The 20310-nt window shown below is 27.9% G+C and overlaps 1 protein-coding gene across 1 annotated transcript in view; it reads right to left on the reverse strand.

Moving 5' to 3' along the window:
• Nucleotides 1-899: 899 nt before the first annotated feature.
• The window catches only part of Pex11c (peroxisomal biogenesis factor 11c), a 51228-nt gene continuing 31817 nt past the window's right edge, over nt 900-20310 (reverse strand). Inside the window, exon 4 of the mRNA XM_035357760.2 lies at nt 900-18949. Coding sequence (XP_035213651.1) covers nt 18727-18949 — 223 coding nt within the window. The 3' untranslated portion in view covers nt 900-18726. The remainder of the gene's footprint in view (nt 18950-20310) is intronic.

Genomic DNA, 20310 nt, shown 5'->3' on the forward strand with positions numbered 1-20310 from the left:
TTGACTGTATATCTAGATGTATAGATACATAAGTGATATTTATCAGTACATCCTATAAATGTATTCTATCTATGTAAAATCTATACATTCAAAATTATTCAGAATTTTATGACGAATTTTTTAATTTCTTTCTGTCTGTTCATGTTAATATCTGATGTATAGCTTTTTATTTCTCACATCCATGATATTATAAGACTAAAATAATATGGATGTTATATTTTAAGAGCAAAATAATTTGAAATATCACAAATTTGCATATAACAGCTGATATATGTTCTTCATATTTTAGATAACATTAGGAAAAGTAGGTAGTGGCATTAATTTGCATATGATTTTAATTATATATTTAACTTGAACTCTTAGTTACTATTAAATTTCTTCAATAAAATAATGTGTTCATTCAAGATGATTTTTATGAAACCTAAATCATAGTTTACAGCAAATGCATTAGCTGCATATGGTTTTTGTGTATGTTTTTTTCATTTTAATGTGAATACGAAACACTTTTCCTTAGAAAATAGTTTACAAAGGCATGCTCTCAATGGCAGAAAGCCCTCACATCCTTTGCCAACATCAACCAAGGTTTATGTAAAAGTAAATCTGTAGAAAATTAATTTTATGCTTCTCAGCTAAACTCTAACACAATTGCTTTCAATGTGAAAATACTGATATTGAAATAATTTAGATCTGAAGTAGACATGCACCTGGTCATTCGTATCTGATATTCTGACTGATAATATCATATAACTACATTCACACATAATATAATGTTGACAATTTCTTTGATAATGCTGCCACTGTGAAATTTTAGCTTACTTTATGCATAATACAGTATTTTTTATTCACAACTGGAAATGTTATGATAAATCTGTACTTTCTCTCAAAAAAATTTTAACACATTTCAAACAATTATTTATTACTCTTGTTCAATAGATTACATAAAATCATACGATATCAAACAATGTGATGCATAGATAATGAGTACATATAAAACACTGCATTCTTGGCAGTTAAAGCCTTTTTATTAACATACATTAAATTTAAAAATAGAAAAGCTCAAGAGCCATACTGTTGCATTTTCAATGGACAGATTTATTTCTTAGATTCATGACAAAGAAATTCTTTTGTAATAGTGAATGAAGCATACTATAATGTCTGATGTTTTTATGCAGTTTACTCACTTCACAATACCAGCATACACTATTTTGGTAGTCACAACGTATACTTTTATGCACATGAAATATTACCAAGCGTGTGCACTAAATTTGTTAAACTCCTACAATAAGCTGCTATAATGTAATGGATACAGAATATAGAGCACATAAACACAAATACTACAATTTACTACAAACACCCAACTACAAATAATTAATCAATTCCACACTTAAGCTAATTTTACTTTACTTGATATAGATTAATTAATGCAATCAATTTCATATAATTGCTAAAACATACTTATTAAAATAACTCATGTTTTAAATTTACCAATTTTAATTCAAAACATAAGTAATTTTTTAGGCTTTAGAAACAGCATGAAAATAAATTGATTGTGTCTGTTTTAAAATTATATATACATCTCTTTAATCTAAATACTGCAAAGCAATTTCAAAGTTATATAACACTACTATTTTTTATTATTTTATATTTATAAAAAAATCAATAAAAATAATTGGTATGAAGAATACCCAATATATTAAACTTTGAACATTAAACTCACACACTGAATATTGCACTACTAATGTACTTTTAAGTGTGTGAATTTAATCTTCAATATTTAATTTGGTATTCTTACTATTAAGTACCTATAAATACATCTAAAAGGAATATATGTTTCATAATTTTCTTTTACCCCTAAGTTCTTAATTAAGTTAGATTTTAAAATAATAATAATTAGAATTATTGAATTTACAATAAATATTTTATGCTATTTCATTATTAATTATGAACTATTTATTTCTCTTTTCAAATTATTTGCCTGGAAACATTCACTTCATTTCAAAATATTTTGCTAGTTTGTTAATATATTACAATTAATGAATTCAGTATGTTTACTCATCATGATTAGTACATTCATATCTCTATTTAATTTATTTAAATAAACAAAAAAACAATTTTTCTCCCAAATAAATATATTCTCTGAACACATAAATTTTAATATTACCAGCAAAACCACAGGTAGGAACAAATCACAGGTATTTCAAATCTTCTAAAGACCAACTGTTACACAGGTTGTAAAGCTTTTCAAACTGTTCTAAAGCATTACGTTCTATTACTCATAAAAATTATACACAGCACACTTTTAAAACAATATTACAGAAATAAATTATCAGGATTCACTGTCAGAATTCACATTAAACAGCAGTCTACAATAACCCACTCAATTTCCTATTTTCATAAATTTATGGCACCACTCACTATGATATATAGAAATCCAGTTACCTTTACTGCTTTTCTTCCTTCCAGCCCATTTAAAATTAAATTTGCTGTTAATTTATTTACATGCTTTTAATTTTTTCATTCATTTATATAACAGAAAAAATGAAAACAATATAGTTTGTTGATTTACCATACAAAATAATTTATTCTCAGCTAATAAAACGTGTCAAACACATTCAGTGCTTATCATCGGGTTAAAAGAAAAGCAATCACTTGCTGTTTTTCGTTTACTCTGTGAATTACTGCTTAGTTAAACCACATATTTCTGTTACACCATATACAAAGCCAAAAACAATCATATTGAAATTATGCCCATTCTATTCCCAAACAAGTCAATTTTTGGTTACTGTATGCAGCTATTTCTTTCCATTAGCTTTTCAATGTGTCTTGATTTGCTTTTAACAAGAAATTTCTTAATAAAAATAAAAAAAAGATCTTTTTTTAATATAAGGTGTAATACTTTTTTTAACTGTATAATCTTCATTGAAATAAAGATAAATAAAACAAAATAAATGAAAAAACTCATATTTATATTATATATTTTATGTGTTAGGAGCATAATGTAAAAATTCTGCCCAGATTCTCCTGTTAAATTCCAGATGCAAATTAGTCTGGACAAATGAAGCTCCACTGTATAATATAAACAGGATCAAGCATTATATTATCAAACATAGTAACATATTCCATTAGATTTATATGGCACTAATCACATAATACTTAAATACTTTAAAAAATTAAAACAGTGTAAAATTACCTCATACCGATACTCATTTCTTAACACTTCCTATTAAAAAAAAAATTTCATTTGCCTGTAACTGACTGTTTCAGAAGTAACTCTTATGATAACTTTATTGTTCTTCAAAGAAAATACATACCAAATTTCCAATTTCATGTTTCTGCTTGGGCAAAATATTTATAGCCAAAATTTATTTTGTAAGCTTGAACTTAATGAAATTGAAAAATAGATTACAATAAACAAGACAAGCAAAATGTATTTAAAAATGTAAAAAGCAGAATTTTAAAATCCAAACTTGATTACAACTACAATATGATAAATAAATATCATTTTAGGATATTATACAAAACCGTAACAAAAATATGCTTTTCTTCATCATAAATTTAATGATTAGTTATCTCACCAGATATTATTTGAATATGAATACAAAGCTTTCTGATAAAATTTAAAAACTACTTATGAAAAAAGACAATCAATAAAATAGTTTCACAATACCATAAATTATTGGATATTATAAGATTTTGTAGCTCAGGCATATCATAAATTGTTCTGCCACCCAACTGGCATAGTGGTTAGCAACACTGACTGCGGTAGCAAAGGGCACGGGTTGGAATCCCAGAGAAGGAAGATAAGTTTGTAAATGTATAGTGTCTGTGCAGCATGGGAGTACTCTAAATACGTAGCGATCCAAAAGTCCTCTCGAGGGGTTGGTGGCAGGGAAAGAGGGGTGAGAGAGCCTTAGACTGATTCCTCCATAGTGTTCTCCATCAAAAAATTGGGGCCGAAACTGAGCAGTGTTGTACTGTCACCTGTTAGGTGCTCAAGGCTCTTGCCAACAACAGCACAATCTTGCAGTCCTTGCCACAATGAATTTTGTGGGCTTGTACTGATGTTACTGTCAGACAAGTGAGATAAGTCACAACATACACTGTTGTTTTATTCAATAAAGCTCATAATAACAATGACTTGCATGCATTAAAAACTTGCTGAGATAAATGAAATTTCAATGCAGTAAGTAAGCAAAGGAGTATCACAAATTTGATGAAACTAATACCAGAAAAGTCTGTGAAATGAGCATGTTGCATACATTGCATTAAAAATATCAGAATAATCTATACTAGTAGTCACCCTACTCTGAGAATACAGGATGTAGTAGAAAGCTTGCACATCTACCAAATAATTATAATTCAACTATTTCTAGCAATCATAATTAAGAAATCAAACAATAAAATAAGAGTATTGTTGAAGAGGGAGGAAGAAGATTAAACAGAAATAGGAGCTTTAAGAAAAAATATTTCATCCATAATTTTCTTTTGATATAACAATATACAGGTCAATCATTTAATAACCTTCAGGAGATTTCTTTTGGGGCATACATGGAGAAACTGCAGTAACCTCAACACTATTCTCTCTCTACTAAAAGCAATTAATTAATCATCTATCCTCAACCAGAATAATGGAAAACTATTGGCATAGGGCATTTGCCCAACAGGGAACTGCCAACAGCCGACTTTCAACTTTGGAGACTGATAAGAAGTGGCTGTCCACTATATTTTCCAAATATCTGTTCAGTTTCTATGTTCTGCTAAGATTATCGTTTCAAATATTATTATTATGTTATTTATGTTTTATTCCTATAAATCTGGTATTGAAGATTGAGTTACAGTTATTAGCACCTCAAGTTCTTCTAAATAATGAAAACAATGCCAAATCTAAACATACTGCCTACTGGGAGGGGAAGAAGGTCAGTTTTATCCTTTAAAAATATATTTCTAATAATACTTTTTTTTATATTATTACTCAATCTTAGTAGCCTTTCTGTGAATATGAGTGCTTTGCCAAACTTGATTAACCAATATTTTCTTTGCACTATTCAAAATGAGCATAGGTTTATTTTCAAAATTTCCATATATTTATTTCACTTCTAATTGCAAAATCAAATTTTAATGTTTGTTCTCTTTCTGTTCTAATAATTTTATGCATTTGATTAAGCATCAATAGTGATTTCAGCTTAGATTAAAAAAAAACTTCAAATAAGAAATTGAATAAATGATTAAATTTTTAATAAATAATAAATTGACCATCATTACACATAATAATGAAATAATTTTTAATAATAATAAACTTAATACAAAATTTGATTTGAATTTTTTAAATAGCAAATCGAATTAAAATCTTTAAACACTACAATTTGAATAATATGTAAAGTTTCTTAAATTTTTCCATACTATGCTATAAACCAAAGTGTCAGATAAGTTGAATTTATTTTTACAAATTAATGAGAAATTATAATACAGATTTATAGTAATATCTATTATACAAAATTTAATATGTATTTTATTAGTCTACACACTGTATTTCTTCCATTCTATATGTACCTTTTTTCCAAAAAAATATGTGCTTGTCTTAGGATCAGTAAAATCTCAGGATTGCAGATTTTCCCAATACTAATTGTTACAATGTAACTATTTTTTCTAGACTACTGATTTAATTTCATATATTATTGCTGCTGATAAGCCAATTACCGAAAATGATTTGCTAGATGTATTTTAGCATCTTGGTAGTCCAAAGGGCCTTTGTCTCTGAAGGACTATTGTTTTCGTTTTGCGATTTTAAGTTGGTTCACTATAAATGTCTGTTTCACTTTTCAAACTGTTGCCACCAAATGTTAGATTCCTGCATTATATTTGAAGAAATTAAATAATGAAAAATCTGCATAAATGTATGTATATTTCTCGCATTGTGATGAAACAATGGTACACAGAGGCATCGAATTTTACTTTGAATTACTTAATCCTACTTTGAATATGGGCATTTGGAAGCCCAAATTTGGAATTTGTTTTATTATCGATTTCATATTTTGTAAAACTTTAACAAATTTTTGATTAACAAACTCACGGATTTCAAAGCGAGCAATGGCAACGTTGTACAGAAAAAATATTTTTATCTCCAGAGCGACAGATTCTGTATTGGAAATTATAAAGATATGCTCAATTTAAAACTATTTTGCGATATTGCTCTTAAACTGAGTTTTATGGTTTAAGTGCGAAGACCGCGATATTTAATAAATAAAGGTAACAGACAAAATGTTAAAAAAGAGCCCCTTTGGACGTAATTTAAAATCTGAAACCTTTCAGGTTTTTATTTATTATTATTATTATTTCAATTATTTTATTTGTTTTAAATCAATGCCTTTTTTTCCCCTCCTATTGGTGTTAATGAAGTTAAGATATGCATCTTAGAATTGCTTGAATCTTAACACTGAAGAAATCATAACATTGCTCCTGTCAAAAGGATGATATTCTGGTTTGATTTTGAGTAAAACAATTATTGCTTTTGTGAAATGATCAATGTTTATGAACTTAATTTCAAGAATCTTAATAACCTTGCTTTAAAATATACATAGTAAAGAAAATGTGTCTGTCCTAAAATTAAATATCAGCTTCAATCAGAGATTTACTGTACATCCTGCAGAAAAAAATGCTGCTGATTAAATAGTCTCACTGCCAAATGCATAAGCACACAGAAGAAAACAGACATTTGTGAGTGGTCATCACATACAAGTAATTTGAAGAATAGGAGGAGAAACTGTGATTCATTTGTTCTCACCTTATAACATGCTGTCAAGTTAGCTTGACTCAAGGTATAGCTAAAAATATTTGTAAAATAAGTAAACTCACAGTGTGCAGATCCTGAATTTACAGAGCAGTGATTCTTATTTTAAAAAAATGAATAAATAAATACAGTGCATAATAATTTAAATATTTATGCGCCCTTGACAAAAATCACCAGCACTATAACAATACCGGTCTCTAAAAACTGATTAACATGCACACATATATGATAAAGACTTGCAGTCTTTTAATTTAACTCTACATTTTTTTTGGGGGGGGAGGGTGTACGTCAATTTCAAATACAAAAAACCAACTCTATGCATTTAAACGGAGAGAGAATAATGGTCTTTCATCAAAAGCAATTATCATATTTACTTACATATTTCTCCCTTTTGCTTATTTATCTTCATTGCTTTTCAGCAAATGATTAAGAAATTTCTGATTTATGATTTGCACAGATAGCTAGCAAAGTATACTGAGTAAGTAAAAAGAATAGCACTGATAATAACTGCAACTGATTTCTTTGAAATATACAATACAGTAATAATAGTATATTTATTCATACAGATTTTTTTTTTTTTTAATTTGGTAAATTCTTCTTTTAAACCCTTCTCTTAGAAATGGTATACACTAATTTATCCCTTGTGATTTTCAAGAAGTAAAACTATAAACAAAAGGGTAAAATAATTATATAAATATAATAACTTCTCGAATAGGACATATGTGTCTGTTACTCAAAATGTAATGAGTTTCTTATTTGATTAGTATAAAAAAATTTTAGCAATTATTGGAATACATTTGAATTTTAATATGAATTTCAATTTTCACATGAAATGAGGCACATCTCACATTTTAAGATTTGGATAGATTTATAATGAAAAAATTTAAGAAGAATTTTGAAATATCTGGAAATCTCGGAAATTGAAAAGTCCATCTGGAAATCTCGGAAAATGGTGAATTCTGAATATGCAAAAATTCTGCATAATTTAGAGTATAAAAGTGTATAATTCACAGTAGAAAAGCCAAATGAATAGAAGAAGAAGGAAAAAATACTGACCTAAAATTTTAAAAAAAAAGGGGGGAGTCATTTTAGTTATTATCAACTTGACGATCAAATGCCTACATTTAAATTATGTGAGATGTCAAAAGAAAAAGGGCATTCCAGATATAAACACCAAAGTAAAACATTATATTCAATTACAAAACTCTACCAACCATGAAAATTGGCGCCGAACTCGCTAAACTTGTACCAGACATTCCAGAAGTTTGTAGGAACAGATTGCTCTTTGTTAGTTAATCAACATGTACAAGTTATGGACATAGCATATAAAAAATTTACACTACTAGTCATAAGTTTTCACATTGTGCAGCCAGTGTTTATCCATGTTCACATAAGATGCCAGGACACTGTAAAATTTAAAAATACTCTACTGCAAGCTGTTACTCAAATTTTTAATAATTTTTTTCAAAATGCGACTGAAAAATAGATCAGCAACTATTAATTTACATTACTTTTTTTTTAAATTAACTAAGAACTAATAGGGTTAACATAAAGCCAAAGCATTACATCATGCTTATTCATTATTGGAACTAAATCACACCATTTGGCAACAGGTTTTTTTTTTTTTTTTTGCCAACTTTTTTTTTTTTATTATTTTATTTTATTTTATTTTTATTTTTATTTTATTTACTTGAACTGTAGTCCTATTTGTGCTTTATAACACAATTACAGAATTTGAAGTTATTTCGGTTACTTGAACTTTCTGGTTAGCTGGATGAAAAATAGTTGGATGAAAAATAGTAAATGTACCTTAATGAAAAATATATTTTAAAAAAATTGAAACAATTTACTTAAACACAATATTTTTTAGAAGTATGAATAGTATCTAGAAAAGGGAATGCATACAAAAAGCTATGAAGCAAAAGTCAAATCATTTTTAGAGCATCCAAGCCTATCATTACCTATATAAAAAAATATTAGTCAGTTTCGAGAACATACAAAAAGCTATCGAGGAAAGTGTGAAAGCTGATTAAAAATTCTGAGCAAAGATGAAAAAATTATCAAACTGAATAACTCAAATTTCATAAAAGTAATTGACTAAAAACTTATACGTTGATGATTTCTAAAAAAATACTGCTAAATCAAGAAATGCTAGAATTTTATTCAGTGTGGTCTCAAAATTGCATTAAAAACATTCAATATAAACAGAAAAAGAATAATAATAATAAATAAGTTATTTTTTAAATACAGTCCATTTGTGAATGTGAGACAAAATATGTGTGATTTCCACAGTGCATATGTGCATCTGCTCCCAGCATGCTTTGCGTGCATTTACATACCATTTGCAGCCATATCGTCTGGATGTGTGCCGAGCTTAAGAAGTTTATAATGTTGAAGAAAACTGAGTTGCCCACCAACTGTCAGATACGATCTGTAATTTCATTCTTGGAAGCACTTCCATAAAGAAAATTGTGCTTAGTAATTCTGAAAACACATACAGTAGGAAAAATTTTTTTGTAATTAATTTATACTTAATCAGTTTTTACTTTGAAATCATCATTTATTTAAGAAAAATTGCACAAATTCTTTTCAAATAAAGGAAGCATTTCTGGAAAGAACCTGGTAAACACTGCCAACAATGGCAATAACAATCCACACTTGGTAACAACAGATTCGCTTGTTTGGAGGTAGTAAACATTCTTGTTATGCTGTTTTCCTTAAAACATCACACTTATTGTTTGCCTTGGCCCATGTAATTTATTCTTCACTTATTTAATAATTTTGTCTGATTTCCATGCTATATTTTATGAATTTTTTAACAATAAATAGATAGAAGTATTTTTGTGCAATTAAGGAAGTTGTCGGAGACAGATGCTTGTTTGCAGTGATGCGTCTCACAAGTATTATTGCCTTATCAAAAACATGCTCACTGCAAACAATAAATCAGCAGAGATTCTAATGCCACTAATTAAGAATCATGTGGCAAAGAGACAACAATCATGACTAATGAATGGAGGACAGATTCATATTTAGGCAGGCATAGGTATTAAGTGCATCAGACTGTTAATAATATGATAAATTTCATTAATCCAGCAAATGGTGCACATTCCCAGATCACAGAATTGAGCAGGCAGCCTTTGAAAGTGAAATTAAAATCTCATAAAATTTACTTAGTTTTATTCAGAAAGTAGCTGATCATGTACTTTGATTATTTCAGAGTGAAGTTACATATAATGGCAAAATCCATTCACGGAAATTTTAAATACAATTATAGATCCTTTTAGGGTAATACGTCTCTGCATTTTACTCAACGGCAAAGGTTTTTTTAAAAAGAAGGGGCTTTTAGATCCATAAAAATCTAAAAAAAAAAAGAAATGAAGTATTGGTAGATATTAAGTACATGAGTTTTCCTAAAACACTTTTATAAAAATAGAATTAAAAAGAAATCTATTTCAATAATAATATTTATTTTACTTTTTTATGCTAATTTTTACTTTCATATGCTTAACATTATATTTTTCTACCAACCTGAATATATTTGTTTTAAATACCATGTTTAACCAGCTCATTTTTACTTGCATATGCTTAATATCATGCTTTTCTAACCTGAACTTAATTGTACTAATTATCATGCTTAAGAAGCTAAATTTGACTTGCATGTGCTTAATATTCAGCTGATTTTTAGCTAATATATGCTTAATATCACACTATGCACTAAATATAATGTTTAAAATACTAAATTTGACTTGTATATGTTTTATATCATGTTTTATTTCAAAACTTATCTGTATATTGCTAAAACTATTACCATTGACGAGCTTAGTGACAAAAAACACACTGTCCCCAATTGGTTCTCTGCAGAAGAAACGGATTCTTTGCGTAAGTAAACCCCAATTCATGGTAGCAGTACAAATTCACCAACAGATTTATGAAATTTATGGCTATAATGCTATGAGTGATAGTAAAATTCAGAAGTGGGTGAGAATGATCAAGGATGTGTGGGTTAATGTGCATGATGAGCCACACCCTGGGCGACTTTCTCCGATTTCTGAAGATTTGGTTTGTAATGTGGACAACAAAATTCAAAAGGACCAGAACTTCAATTGATTTTCCACAGGTTTCAAGGTCAGTTTCGTACACAACTATTTCAGAGAAACTGAATTATCGAAAACTGTGTTGTCGGTGGGTTCCACAATTGCTTTCTGATGATCACAAAACAAAAATATTTGGCGGCACTTTATCATTTTTAATTCAATATAATCAGGAAGGAGATGAATTTTTTATCACATCATTAGAGGAGGACTCCTGAGTCCAAACAACAGTCAATGAAGTAGAGACACACATTGTCACCAACCAAAGTTAAAACCAAATACACAATTTCAGCACTAAAGATCATAATCTCAATACTAAGCATCAACTATCTTTTTGGACAGAAAAAGGATTTTTTTATTGGATTTTATGCCAAGAGGCACAACAATCAATTGTGATGCCTATTGTGTGACCTTGAGAAAATCTGACATGGCCTACTGTCTTCCAGAGTGATGTTGCTCCATGATAATGCAAGGCCATATGTTTCTGCACAAACACAAGGTCTAATCAGATCTTTTGGATGAGAACAACTGGATCATTCACCTTGCAGTCCAGCAGACCTTGTACCCAGCGATTTTCACTTGTTTCAGTACTTCTGCAGTTATGGATTGGGCTTTTTCACAGGTGGCATATTTCTTTGATGTCAGAATTGAAAAAATTGTTGAACAGCATAACAAATGTTAAAATAAAAATGGAAACTGTGTTGAAAAGTAGATGAAAGTACGTAGAATACGAGAAAAAAAAATTATTTTAATGAAATTTAAATATTTTTCTTATTAAAAGCAGACGTTCTTTAAAAAAAATAACGCTTTCACTTTAAGCTATCAAGAATTACAGTTGCCTGACATATCTGTACATATAATAAAAGAAAGAGTTTGTCTGTGTGTGTGTCTTTCGTTCGCACTGCGCATAAGCTAATAGACCCACAACTACGAAATTTGATACATAGGTGCATCTAGACAAGAACCAGTGCACATCGAAACGGTTTTTTCGAAATTCGAATTTTTTTTATTTTATGTTTTATGACGAAATCGTGTCATTTTGAGACATAATGGGCTATAGGAAAGTGAGATTTTACTCTACACACTCCATTTTCACAGTCATGAAACGTACGCACTTAGCTATTTTATGAACTTTAAATAAATTTCGTGTTTCAATAAATCGATTAAATACGAATTTATTTAACAAAGTGAGCTTAACACCTTTTCAACAGGATTTTTTCTAAAAAAGTTTATTTTTAAAAACGTACAGTTTATTTTTCTTTGATTTTTGGACACGTTAAACTTTCATCCTTGTGACTGCTTTTACAATAAGAATTTTGGAAAAATGATAATATTTTGTATTTTAAAATTTTTTTTTAAATGAAGCTTGAGTACACTTCTCACATCTTTAAAAATGTGATTTTGGCAACAATTTTCCTTTCTTATTGTTGTTGATAAATTTTTGATGAAATTGCATCATTTGGAATAGTTTCATTCTTTTAGAAATATGGGTTTGGCAACAATTTTTCATCGTATTTCTTCTGTCACTGTTTTTAAGAGACTGGCATATTTCATTGTCTTTTTATATATATAATACTTTTTTTTTTTTTTTTGATAAAACTGCTTTGCAGAGTAAAATTCTGTATGGAATTTTTTGTTTTTTGAGTTTCTTTCATGTTATTTTTTGCTTATTTCACTGTTTGTAAGATATTGAAAAGTTTCGCATGATTTTTTTTTCTTCAACGGAAAGTTGGTTAATTTTTTATTAGGATAATTAATATTTGTATTAAGGGATATAGCTAATTTCATTGCAATTTTTTTCTCTTGAAAATAAAAGATAAAATATCATTAATTATACTTTGCTTTTCAGAATTTTTTTTATATTCTTTTATGTTTTAAATGCTCATTTCACTGTTTTTAAGATATTGAAAAGTTTTGAGTGATTTTTTTTAGGAAACAAAGTTCTTAACCTCCTTTATACCATTTCAGTTCTTAAGATTTTGCAAAGGGAAGTTGGTTAATTCATTTATTAGGATAATTAATATTTGTATTAAGGGATACTGCTTAGTTAAATGCAACTTAAATACTGCAAGTTAAATGGCTGCGATGTGACTGCTGATACATTTTCTCAGAAGATTTCTAAAGTATCATAACATTTCAATATTTCAGAAAAAGAATCATTCAAACTATCGAGTAAGAAACGGTTTAAAAAATTTTAATTTTACTCTAGAATTTTTATATAATTTTTTATGTAGTTATGGTGGTGGTTAAGAAAGGGGATATAAATTATGCTTTAACAAATGTTTAAGGCACATCTCGTGCAATCAGTTTGCTAAAAATTCAAGATGTATATGTTTTTCTGGAGATACATCAGAGCCGTACACAAGGGAGGGTTAGAATTTTAACAAAGAGAAAAAAGTTGGAAGAACTTACGCAGCCATAGGTCCCTGGTGTGTCTTTTAGGCATTTTTCCGGTACGTTTAAAAGCCAGGCAAAGGCTGGCCACATAGCGGCTAGTATATATATTAAAAATACTTCCTATTTCTTTATAAATCGACTTTAATTATTGAGCTTTTTCTTAGAAGTTGGAAAATCTCAATTATCTTTCTTCAGTACTATACAGAACAAACTTTAAAATTATAGAATGATTTTTAAAGACCTTAAGATATTATATTAATTCTGCTATACTGCATTACTCTTTTTAAAGTATTCTGAAATTTCACAGTCACTAGTTAATAGAGATAGATGGCTTAACTATGTATTTGCATATACATACATCCCATTAACAAAAAACAACTATATTGAATAAACAGCAAAGAAAAATCCGAAGTAGTAAAATATATAAAAATTCCATATCAATGTACATAAAATAATTAGGAATGTACTTTATATATATCTGGCTCCTCAATGGTTAAATGGCTTTAAACTGCAAAAAAATAGTAGTCTGCCCAGATGCTTTGCTTTTGCTTTTCAACAGTTGAAAAGAGGGAGGTTTACTGTATGGGACTTTTGTCTTTTCCGATGAGCCAGTTTCTCTAAAAAAATCTCATATCTTTGAAGTAATGAGTCAAGCACTAACCAACCAACTTTTATGAATATCCCTCCTTTTAAAAAAAATAGCATGATTATTTAGGAAATACTAATTAAACAGAAATATAGAAAATACTCATAATTCTAAAAATGGCACTATCAAACATATTTTGGAATTCCTCTCTTTCAATTGTTAATGATTTAATAACTTCCATTACTATGTATCATAAAGTTTACTGAATTTGCAACATCAGTTGTCTTACATTATTGAAAACAATTTTTGTCCTTTGGTGAAACCTTTTGTGATTAGTTAAGAAACATACTTCATGTAAATGAAGATTATAGCACACACACTAGAAATTATCAAGAAACTTAAGTGAAAATTTAGATTATTATTCAAATTTTTAGATATGACTCTTCTGCTTGGATAGTTTAAACTCCTGAAATTCAGTTTGAAGCATTCTCGTACTATTTATAATTAAAAAATGAAAGATATTATATTCTTGACTTAATCAAAGACTCATATTGGTCTTTGATTAAGTATTCTAATATTGATTAGGACTCATAGTGGTCTTTGATTAATATTGGAATGTGGCTTTCCTATTCTAAAATATTTTAAAGTAAAATCACTGTTCCACAATAAGTAAAACATTAATAGACTAGTGACTTAAAAAAATAATTTTTATAGAAATCTACAATACTGAATTTAATATACAACAAGTTAATCAAACTTCCTCTTTATTTCATAAAAGATGGTTTGATGAACTACAATAAGACAGAATAATTTATTTGCGTCTTTAAATACTTTTTTGAATCGTACTCAAGGCCTCTGACATTTAAAAAAAAAAAAAAAAAATCTATGAAAGCAGAAGAAATACTATGAAGAATACTTAGCTATGCAATACTATAAGTTTAAATATAATGCTTTGCTAATTATATTTAAAATTTTTAAAAAAGAATATATATAATAGAAACTAGAAATCTTAACTAATCAGAAATCAAAATGAAAATTACTAACTGTTCAGATAAAAAAAAATTACATAATTTTGCCAAATAACTACCTATGCATCATATGCTTGAAAACACAATACGGAAATTCAAAAGATTTTAACAATACATTTTTCATTGAGATATCATACATACTACAGTCATAAATAATAGTTACCAAATCATTTTGCAATACAAACTATATAACATTAATGATTGAAAACTAATAAGATAAAATAACATAAAATGGACTTTCATCCTTTGACTTTACAAAAGTTGTGACAATCAGCAAAAAACTGAAAATTTCTTTTTTTTCAACCAACAATTAAATACAAAAGTGCTGGACCCACATTCTGAATTGAAAGCAGAATAAAGCTCGTTAATTGGAAGATCATAATTTATCAACATCATAAAATTGCTCTTATGCAACTGCGAGTCAGAAAAATATATTTATTTACATACATTACTATTCCAGCTAAAATGATGATAAAACAGTATGTGTAATAAAATAGCAGTTAATACATTTTCAAGTTTATGATTTGTTTTTAGAAATAACTTATCTTGAATGCAGTTTCTTTTTAATTGCTATAATGAAATATTTTGATGAACTTTCCAATTAAATAAAAAAATTAAAATCTTCAAATTTTAAGACATTACTTGAAATAAAATTAGACAACATACATATCTGATCTTATGCAATGTAGTGCAGGAACAGTAAATAAAACGTTTTACAATGCAGTGAAAACAAGACAAATATATATAAGTGTGCACTGAACAGATAAGAATAAATCCAAATTTGCTTATTAGTTAACAATTATTATATCAATCAAAAATAACACTTGAAAGTTCTGTTAAAAAAATAGTATCAATGTACATACTAATACTGTGAAACTGATGCTTATAAACAGGAGAAAAATATTAGGCTTCATCTAAACTGTAGTATGTTAAAATTTTTAATATGTAAGTAGTAGCATTCATTATCCATCTACTAAATGTTTTAATATACAGTATAAGCTTTTATAAAACTTCAAGAATATTAATAAGAGATACATGTTGTTTACATAGATGAAGGAATCATGCACACACAAATTAAAAATTTGGAATAATTAAAAAAATTAAAAAATTGGAATTCCAGTTTGTGCCTACTGAATGTTCACCTAATTATTTGTTTCCTCAAAATGATTGTATACATTAATTTTAACAAGTTTTCTGAGAAATGAAATGGCTACTGAAGAGATTACAAATTTCAAAAGTTGATAGTCAAAAAGGTTAAATAATTGTAATTAAAAATCTAATATAATTTAACTAAAAAAGAAACATACCACTGAAAAATTTAAGCTAAAAAGCAATTTTAGATTGCTGTAGATTTTGAAAAAGAGGGATCTCTGTTATAACCCTAGAAATCTATAAAATTTCATTCAAAATCCATGCCAACCTTAAGATGCTTTTTAGCTTATTTTTAATTTATGCAGAACAACCACAATATCTCAAATCTTAAGCATAGTATAACTTTTGTATAACACTTTTTTTTTTTTAATTATCAGTTAAATCAGTGGTATTCCAACTTTATGGCACCCACATAGAAAAAGCAGAAACACAGAAATAGAAACATTGAAATTTTGTATGTAGCAGTCCCATATACAAAGTTTCAATATTCTATGGTTTTTTATTTATGCGAGATACATACATACACACGTACATAATAGTGATCATGAAAATATTCCTTTTGAATCCATTTTGAAAAAAACGAATGCTTGTGTTCAGATGTTGTTGTGTACAGATGTTGTCCAAGAAAATCATCCAAATGGATTCAGGAAAGATCAAAATAGATATTTCTGTTGAAATATAATACCCAAAATTTTCTGTGATTACAATACCTGCTTTACTTTGTACAAGGAAGTAAAAAACTAAAATGAATTATAACCATCTTTATCTGCTTCATAAATAAATAATTTGAAATTATGGATGACAAATTGGTGTGTCAAAACTTTTTAAATTCATCAGAATTTTCCCTGCTTATCTTCAGTTATTATCTTCTATATTAATAAAACTATGTCCAACAGTAAAACTGTAACCTGTAACCTCACAAAAATTTAAAAAATAACTATAAAATAACAACAGCTGTTCTTAAAATTCATTTCACTTCATGATTTTTCAGTTTGATTTTACCACTATTTAAAATTAATCACAGAATATATAAAAAAAGTTAGATTAGTCTTTTTTTTTTAAATCTATGTAAGCTTACAATAACTATAAAACAGTCACTATATTCAGTTCAATTTTAGATTGCAATTATTGATAACAGCAAATTCCGTAAATTTTGAAAAATATATAGCCTAGAATAGATCAAATAAATAAAATAAAAGTTCTCTTATATACAAATAGGAGACTCATTAAATGTTGCACTCTGGGAAGTTACATTATTTTATCAGGTACATATCAAACATTATAATAAATTCTCATCAGTGTTCTGTGATAAAATATGGCTCATTTGATATTCTAGTATACATGAGTTTATTAATTTAAAGTAATAAAATAACACACTAAGGACACAATGTAATGTGGATAGCATAAAATAATAAAGAGTAGCTGCCTAATGTGAAGATTTCCAAAAATACTTGGAGAAGAAAATTTACATAAGTAATAACAAACATAAGAACGGCAATATTTATAAAACTGCTTATTTAACAATACTAGGACAAAACTGAACAGTTGCATAATGAAGCCAGTTAGTAATGAAGTAAGACCTGACAACGAATCAACTGTACATTAATTTCACCTGCTCAGTGACACTAAAATACTACAAACGTTTTTACTAAATTTAATTATTTATGCAAATGTATTAGATTAACTATGGGCATTTGTTTTACAACTGATTTTGATGTAATTTATACCAAGGAATGCCTAACTATTCAGACAAAAAAAATCTACATATAATTACTTTTTCAATTAGCTAGTCACTGATTGAGATTTACACCAAACCATATATAAGAAAAGGACTAGAGCAATGAGATCAAAAAATGTGAATCTAAGTTTTGAAACAATGAACATAAGAAGAAATATCATTCAAAATTTTTCATCTTTAATTACATCAAAACAATCCATAATTTTTTAAATACAAGAATGAGAAAAAAGTGAGACAAAAATGTCTGCAAGGTATAGAACTTTTAAATTTTGTACCTAAAATTTCTTAATTGGGAAGGAAAGTATAGATATTAATGTATTGTCATTGTTCTGCTTTAAACAAAATAAAATAATTCTAATACAGTATAAATTTGATAAATAAAAACATTTTTTACAGTTGATATACTTCAGCAATATACAGAAGTTGCACAGAGAGACACAATCTCAATATCACATACTTTAAAACTGCCAGCAATAATACAAAGATTTCTTTTAAATTTATTTTATGTTTAATACAATAAGTGAGACAAACTTAAAGTAAGACATTATTCTCCAAAAATATGTATGCAACAATGTGTTAATTCAAAGTGTTAGAATGTAAATTCAGAGTGCCAAGAGAAAAGTGTTAACATTCTACCAAAATGGTTTTAAAAGACACTTTTCTGAGTTGTTCAAATAGAGGCAAAAAACAGACAAGTATATGCAGTCAAAAACAGCAAATATAGTTTATCAAAAAGTATAAAAATCTTTTAACAAAATCTAAAACCATACAACCCTTACCTTGATTTATTATAATAATACTGACTCAACACTAATCTTCAAAAATCAAAAAATGTTAAGACAAACATGCATTATCAAATGACAAATATGCTTTGTTAGTTACCATACAATACAAAAGCTGCAGTCATAAAAAGCATCAATTTATACATAAAAACCTTGGCTTTAATTTCACTGTATCAGTCGTCCTACCTTTTCTGAATTACGGAATAACATAAGGAAACGCAAAAAAGATGATATTACACCACATAATCCAATCTGCTTAGTATTCAGTTTTCCTGCCCACAATAAACTACCACTAGGTAAGTAATTAATAGCTATGACAACATCAGCTACATCCTTGAATGCCAATAATAATAACTCCAACTGTTCTTTCACTATATTTTCATGGACTCTAAAATTAAAAATTAAAAATATTTAATAACAACAAATGTCAGATGACAACAATAAGTACAAGTAAACGTATACAAATTAAGTATGCCTCAGTTTCCAAAATCTAAGTTTGAACTAATGAGAACAATATTAATAACCACCAAATCATGTAAACAAAACAGTTTAAATAATAAATCATGGAATACATGAATTATATATGTATAAACATGTATGTAGAAAATGGCCAAGTTGTAATTATAATGCTAATTCTTGCAATGCCAATTTGTGCATTCAGCGGCAATAGGTACTGACCAAAATTGAATGGAAAAATATACCATTCAAAGCTTTCCCCTCCCCCTGTTTAGTACTTTTTGTTACCAAACAAATTTCTAGTGCGTCTTTGCAACAACAGATGGTGCTACTGCCTCATGATTCAATTATGGTTGCTATAGTAACGAACTTTTCAAATATGTGATTTATGTGTTCTATTCTTTTTTGTTTTTTTAATTGCTACAGTGCTTTGAGTGATGCGTGCATTAAATGCTGTGTCGCCACGTGGACAGCATTTCTTCTATTTCAAAGTGTTATGTAAAATAAATAAGTGATAGACAGTCCACTCTTTTTGTTTTGTGAACGTATTCTTAATCATTTTTGGTCTGTGCAACTGAAGAAGTGAATCAGCGAGCTTTTGATATATGTGATTCATTCAAATATTAGCAAGTGAAATCAGTTTCGATTTCAAGAATATGTGTGTAGCATAGTGTGGAAACCTCAGCATTGGGGTGAGTATGTTTCAATTTTTCCTCTTCTTTTGCTAAAAGTTGTTAGTATAGTATTTTTTGTTATTCATAATGGCTGATTTGAAACCAGTTTTAACTAAAAAGAAAGTTCTAAAAAGCAATATAACAACGTTTAAAGGCAAGGTAAATTCGAATTTAGAACAAGCAGAAATTTTAGAGGTAAAGATATTCGAAACAAAACTAAATGCTTTTAATGGTGAACTTCGCTCTATCTTTGACGAAATATTTTTATTGTGTCCTGAAAAAGACTGTGATACATTCATTACAGAACAACAAACTTTAGACGATTTATGGATAACAATAAATAAAAAGTTACAGAAACTTTCCAGTGATTCTATTATCGCAACAAGTTGTGTAACAAAAGTAAATTCGTTTGACGTTCGATTACCAAAATTAGAACTTTCTTCCTTTACAGAGGAAAATATAGAAGAGTGGAATAGTTTCTATGATCTTTTGAAGGCAAGTGTAGATAACAATCTGAATATTTCTAAATGTCAGATGCCAATTATGATATAGCGTTGCTACTTTTACAGGAACGTTATTCTAATAAAACAGAATTAACCAATGCATTAATCCATAAAAT

The sequence above is a fragment of the Stegodyphus dumicola genome, chromosome 12 (genome assembly GCF_044657685.1).
Source record: "Stegodyphus dumicola isolate Sdum_Otavi_A_Nest chromosome 12, ASM4465768v1".
Classification (NCBI taxonomy): Eukaryota; Metazoa; Arthropoda; class Arachnida; order Araneae; family Eresidae; genus Stegodyphus; species Stegodyphus dumicola.